General features: G+C 56.0%; 1 protein-coding gene across 2 annotated transcripts in view; it reads right to left on the bottom strand.

Moving 5' to 3' along the window:
* Nucleotides 1–4,850, bottom strand: part of NGB (neuroglobin) — a 6,326-nt gene extending 1,476 nt beyond the window's left edge. The window contains exons 1-3 of one of the 2 annotated variants that reach the window (XM_017528556.2): nucleotides 4,399–4,850; nucleotides 2,886–2,997; nucleotides 1,831–1,950 (exon numbers count right to left, since the gene is read on the bottom strand). In XM_017528556.2, coding sequence (XP_017384045.1) covers nucleotides 1,831–1,950; nucleotides 2,886–2,997; nucleotides 4,399–4,487 — 321 coding nt within the window. In that variant the 5' untranslated portion in view covers nucleotides 4,488–4,850. The remainder of the gene's footprint in view (nucleotides 1–1,830; nucleotides 1,951–2,885; nucleotides 2,998–4,398) is intronic. The other variant, XM_037738498.1, reaches the window with a different exon arrangement.
* Between the last annotated feature and the right edge of the window lie 1,376 nt (nucleotides 4,851–6,226).

Here is a 6,226-nt window from a genome sequence, read left to right as displayed (position 1 = left end):
CACCAGGTTGGAGTGCAATGGCACAATCTTGGTTCACTGCAACCTCTGCCTCCCGGGTTCAAGCAATTCTCCTGCCTCAGCCTCCTGAGTAGCTGGAACTACAGATGCACACCACCACACCTGGCTAATTTTTGTATTTTTAGTAGAGACAGGGTTTCACCATATTGGCCAAGATGGTCTCGATCTCTTGACCTCATGATCTGTCCGCCTGAGCCTCCCAAAGTGTTGGGATTACAGGCGTGAGCCAGCACGCCCGGCCGCCTATCCTCACGTTTTTCATCCCACTCTTAGTCTTGCAACCACCCCATGACTGGGGCCGAAGCATTGCCTGGGACCTCCCAGTTTAGACCAAACCAAGTCATTGCCCCCAGACTTCAGTTCCTCATCTGCAAGGTAGCAATGATGGGGCTAAAAGCCTGGACTCTGGAGCCAGATACACCTGAGTTCAGATTCTGACTCCACCCTTCATCAACCGGGTGACCTTCAGTAAGTTATGTAACCTCTCCGAGCCTCAGCCGCTTCATCAGTGATACAGGGAAAGTAGAAGCTCCAACTCCTGGACCTGTTGGGGTGATTAAAATGGAATAATCCAGAAAAAGCTCTTAGCACAGCATCTGTATACAGGAAACCTACAATGATAATAGGCCAGGCTTGATGGCTCACACCTATAAACCCAGCACTTTAGGAGGCTGAGGTGGGCAGACCTCTTGAGCCCAGGAATTTGAGACCAGCCTGGGAAACATGGCAAAACCCCATCTCTACCAAAATTACAAAAATTAGCTGGGCATGGTGGTGCATGCCTGTGGTCCCAGCTATGAGGAAGGCTGAGGTGGAAGGACCACTTGAGCCTGGGAGGTTCAGGCTGCAGTGAGCTGTGATCATATCACTGCACTCCAGCCTGGGCGACAGAGCAAGACTGTTCCCAAAATAAATAACTAACTAACTAAATAAAAGATAATGGCTCTCATTTGCTATTATTACTCATAATAAAATAAGGTTTATTTATCTCACAAATATTAACTGAATATCGACTGTGGATCAGGTACTGTACTAGTGCTGGGGATGGAGAGAAGGGCAAGACCAACACAGCCCCTTCCTCAAAGTGCTCACTGTCTGGCAAGGTGACCGGATTATATGGTGGACTGTCATATCAGTGGCCCCCAATGGGCCACACCTCAAGGATTTATGCCCTTGAGTAGGGTCCTCCCACACTGACACTGGGCTTATCCATGTGAATGGCTTTGGACAATGGGACATTAGCAAGAGTGACACAAGCAGAGGCTCTACAGACGCTTGCACGCTGGAGCTTGTCCCCTAAAATCTCCCTCTTGGAACTCAGCTGCCATTCATTCCATAAAGAAGCTCAGCTAGACTAGTGAATGACAACAGGTCACAGGGAGAGAGCTCAAAGGCTGACAGGCCTTGGACATTCTAGCCTCAATTGAGCTCCCAGCTAAACACAACACACAAGTAACTCCAGCTACGCCACGCAGAACAGAAGAGCTGCCCAGCTGAGCCCAGCCATGAGAAACTGGAAAGCATTGTCATAGTTCTAGGTTGTTTGATACACAGCAATAGAAAATTGAGCAGACCAGCTAATCCCAAAGGCTCCTTAACTTTTATGGTTTAAAAGAAGCCATACCAGAAAAGAAAACTTGGAAGCTCAGAGAGGTCAAGCCCATGTCGAGGCTACACAGCAGGTAACAGATGCATCTCTGGTTATCCAAGGCTATGGGAATGGGAGAGAGAATGGGTGGCTAGGGGAGATCTGGGAGAGAGAAGTGGCCCCAGGTCAGGAGCTCTGGAGAGAGGCAGAGCTCCTTTACCCACCGAGAAGGAGCTGAGCTTCACACCCACTGCCCGGTGCTTCCTGCCCAGGCTGGCAAGGTACTCCTCCAGTGAGGACAGGTCTTCCACATTGGTTACTGCAGCATCAATCACGAGCATCACCTGCCAAGGCCAAGCAGCAGTGAAACAGAGAGGCCAGAGCAGCCCCACCTGCTCACAATCACAGCCAAAGGCCTGAGGGTCCCAAAGCAAGAGAGGCCAGCAGGACCCTCAGTTCTCCAAGAGCAGGGGTCAAAGGCAGCCTGTGTCTACTACATGCAGGGGGCACGCAATATGTGATGGCCAAACTCTAATGTTACACCCATGAAGGAAGCCTGTCTCCTCTGAGGAACTCACATCTCTAAACACGCCTACTGGGACAAGGAGAAACCGAGGCCCTTTGAGAATCCTGAGACTCCAAAAAAGAAAAAAGAAGAAGAAAAATACGGCCAGGCGCAGTGGTGCATGCCTGTAATTGCAGCGCTTTGGGAGCCTAAGGCAGGCGTATCACAAGGTCAGGAGTTCAAGACCAGCCTTGCCAACATGGTGAAACCCTGTCTCTACTAAAGATACAAAAAATAGCTGAGTGTGGTGGCACACCCATGTAATCCCAGCTACTCGGGCGGCTGAATCAATTGAACCCGGGAGACAGAGATTGTAGTGAGCTGAGATCACACCATATGCACTCCAGCCTGGGTGATAGGGTGAGAATCCATCTCAAAAAAGAAGGAAAGAAAGAAAATCATGAGACTCTAAGAAAATCCCAGCCTGGTTTTCATAGGCAGATGGCTCCCAATGGCCAGGATTTGTGCTAACATAACCTATGGGAGCCTGTCATTACAGAGGCTGGGACCAGCTCTCTGAGCACAGGGTAGGGGAATAGGCTGATTCTGATGTCCCAGACCAATCCAGCCCAGAGGGAAAGGAGCTGATACCCTGCTTCGGGGAACAGAAGGGGAGTAAGACTAGGCCTGGGGCAGAAAGTTATTTTCCCCATTCTCCACCAGGGAGGTGCTCTGCTGGATCCCAGAGGCCCCTGCAGCCCCACCCACCCTCACCTTCCTGATGTGGTCCAGGAACTCAGGTGAGGAGAGACAGTCTTCCGGACTGGAGAACTGGCGGCAGTTGTACTGGAAGAGGGGTAGTAGGTCAGGCTCCAGCGCAAACAGCCTGTGGGTGTGAGGTCCAGGTGTTAGCCCTGGGTGTGAGCCCCTGCAAGCCCCAGCAAGCCCTGGGGCAGGGTGCCAAGCCGGGTCTCAGCTGCAAAGTACAGCAGACTCTCCCACCTGGCACTGCTCCCTGGCCAGCTTTGGCCCTGCCCTCCTTGTCACACCTTCCACTGGCTCTGGGCAGCATCCTAGAAAGGGCAATGTGTCCTGGGGCCTCTTACAACACCTGGCACGCAGGAGCCCCTCAGTGAATAGCTGAGGGATGGGATTTGGGACAAGAAGAAGTCCCCAAACAGGAAACCTGGAGTTACACTGTGCAGAGAGGAAAGCCGTTCTCTCTCCTGCGCTGAGTAGAGGAAAGCCCTTCTCTCTCTCTCCTGCGCTGAGTATTTTCCGTGTGATTAACTTGTAACTGTATTTCTCACAGTCCTTAGCAGTGGATTCAAGTGTTATCCCAGTTTTACAGAGGAGAAAACAGAAGCCCAGTGAGGCTAGAACTTGCCTATGGTCACACAGTTTGGATGTCGCGGAGCCACAGCGGGTGCCTGAAAAAAAAGTGGGCTGGGGGGAGTCCGGAGGCAGAAGCAGAGGCTCTCCTCGGCATTGGGAGGGCTCACTGGGTAACTGAATTTTTTCCTCTTTTATCTCGGGCTGGTTTTGCGGAAGCCTGGGCAGAAGTTCTGGACTGCGTGAGGGTGCCAAGGATTGGGAACACCACGGTGAGAGAAGCGGTGCCCGGTTGGTGATGACAGAGGGGTTACCGAGACGGCCAGTTGGAGACTGGCCTCCCCTTCCCCCAGGCCCTGCGCACCCCGCATCCCTCTCCCCTGCGGTGAGGTTCCCGCGTCTGTCACCCCTTCCCCGGCGGCTCTCTGGACCTTTCCTCGGAAAGCTTTGTCCCGTTGGTTGTCAGGAATCCACAAACCTGGAGCCGGACCCCGCGCGCTCACACGCGGACACAGGAGCTCGCCCCGCACACCTCCCCTCCCCGGCCCTCGGGGTACCCCAGTGCCCTGGTACCGGCAGCAGGGGCACCCCTGCAAATCGCCACGCAAGGAACACGCAAGAGGCACAAGGCGGGATGGAGGCGCAGAGCGGGGACGGAGGTCCACTCGCCCGTATGTGGGGAGATCCGCGGGAGGGGACCCCGCCCGACCAGGTGAGCCCCGTTGGGAGCAGAGTGTGCGGCGCTGGTTGGCAACAGGCGCCCACGACCGGGAGAAAGGCAGAGGGGCAGTGCCAGCCGTCGCCGCGCCCCGCTCTTCTGGCGCACATCTGGCAGGCGCCCCAGAGCCCCGGCAGCGGCCAGTTTTCACTCCTCCGGGGCCGGTGCTGCTGCGTGACCCCTTTCCCGCCGAGGCAGCCTCCACCCGCACCCCTGGGGCGCTCGGGCCGCCCTCACCTGGCGAACAGGACTGTGCCGTGCTCCAGAGGGCTGCGGCTCACAGCCCGCCAGCTCTGCCGGATCAGCTCGGGCTCCGGGCGCTCCATGCTGTCCCAGGGACTCGGGGCTGGGACCCTCGGGGCGCGGGCGCCGTCACAGCACGTGCTGCACCATCTCCTCCGCGACGTGGACCCCTCCGCCCCCTCTATGACCCCCGTGCCTCCGCCCAGTGGGGGCCGTAGCCGCTTCTTCCCTGGCGCGGGAGAGAAGAGGCGCGCGGCCGGCCGTAGGCGGAGGTGCCCAGCTGTGCTTCCGGGGACCCCGCTCGGCCGCTGCGCCCTGCGTCCCCCAGTCGCGAGAGCCGCCCCGCCCCGCGCCGCCCGGGCTGGGCGCTTTAAAGCCACTGCGGCCCCCGCCCTCTCCAGGCCAGCGAGCGCGCGCTCCCTCCTCCAGCGACGACCTGGTGGCCTGGGAAAGGCCTGGCCTGCAGAACGTAACTGACATCGCCGAGGCTCTCTGGGCCTCAGTTTCTCCTCCCGATTCCCGAGGCCACTGTGTTGAATTTGGTGGCCTCAGGTAGGCGCTGCATGCGCCCTCTCTTCACAGGCCCCTCCACTCCAGCATTGCCAGAGGCATTTGAGTTTGCCACCTACCTGGCCCGCAGTCTCCTTCCTTCCGCAGGTGGGGCCTGGGGAGGCAGCCTGGGGCGTCTAGCTCTGGGTCTGACTAGGGCACCCGCACTCGTTGGGGACCACCAGGGCTTTCAGCCCTAGGGACAGGGCCAAGACCACAGCCATCCCCAGCCAGGCTTGGGTTTTTTTGAGACTCCATCTTTAGAAATCCGTGAACTCCAGTTCTAATCCCAGCTCTGCTTGGCCAGGGTGGAATCTTATCCCAGCTCTGCTTGGCCAGGATGAAATCTTGAGGGGGTTCAGCTCTAAGATTCTACCATTCCATGATTTAATTTTTATTTGTATTTTTCACCTCTCCCCTCCCGGGGCCCTCCCCACTTCCATGATTTTTAATCATTTTTTTTTTTAATGGAAGTAGTTTAATTTTTTCGATAGAAGTTCAGATGATAGAATCCATGCTCCCCACTCGGTGTGCAGTTGGCCACTTGTCCATTAGAACTAAACTTTTCACTTTGAAGCAGAAAGTTCCTCAGGCTCCGCACAGTGCTGGTAGCCCAGGTTTGGGAGAGAACCCGTTTCACCTTCCTTTGTCTCTCATTGTTCCCTCAGGAGCCTCCAAGCCCATCTCCTCTATCAATCCACGCCTCTCTGGGCCTGTTTCCTCAGTTGTGCAGCAAGGGAGTTGGGTGGCGCAGGCTCTGGGGCCTTCTAGTCCACCTCCTTCTGTTCCATGGGTACAAGGTGCGTGTGTTCTTGAGCCCCTGGTTATGAACAGCTGGGCTCCATGCCCAGCCCTGTGCTAGACACGGAGTGGTGAATCCTGGCCTTTAAAATTTCTCCTTCTGGCCCTGAATCAGAACTGAGTGCCTCAGAACTCTTCTTTCCTGCTCCCAGCCATGCCCCAGGAAACCACCTAGTGGTTCTCCCTCTTCCAAGGACTCAGGAGTTTGTGGTGCCTCCTATTCTATTCCCCATTTCCCCACACATCTCTGCGCTGGAGCAGGAGAGCAAGGCTATGAGGCAGCCTGGAAAAGCTGGGATCGTAGGGTCCAAGAGATCCCCAAGCAAGAGCACAAAGGGAGGGGTGCTGCAGGGAGAAGACGTGACTAAACATCCAGCTTGGGGTCTCATGCATCTGCGGCCAGGTTCAGCAGGTCACAGGGCAAGACCACATGTCACTGGTGACCTTCACTCTTCAGTGCCCAGATGCTCTG

Source organism: Cebus imitator, unplaced genomic scaffold, assembly GCF_001604975.1.
Source record: "Cebus imitator isolate Cc_AM_T3 unplaced genomic scaffold, Cebus_imitator-1.0 Scaffold54, whole genome shotgun sequence".
Lineage (NCBI taxonomy): Eukaryota > Metazoa > Chordata > Mammalia > Primates > Cebidae > Cebus > Cebus imitator.
Note: the sequence above shows the minus strand (reverse complement) of the source record. Positions and strands in the feature narration are given on the sequence as shown.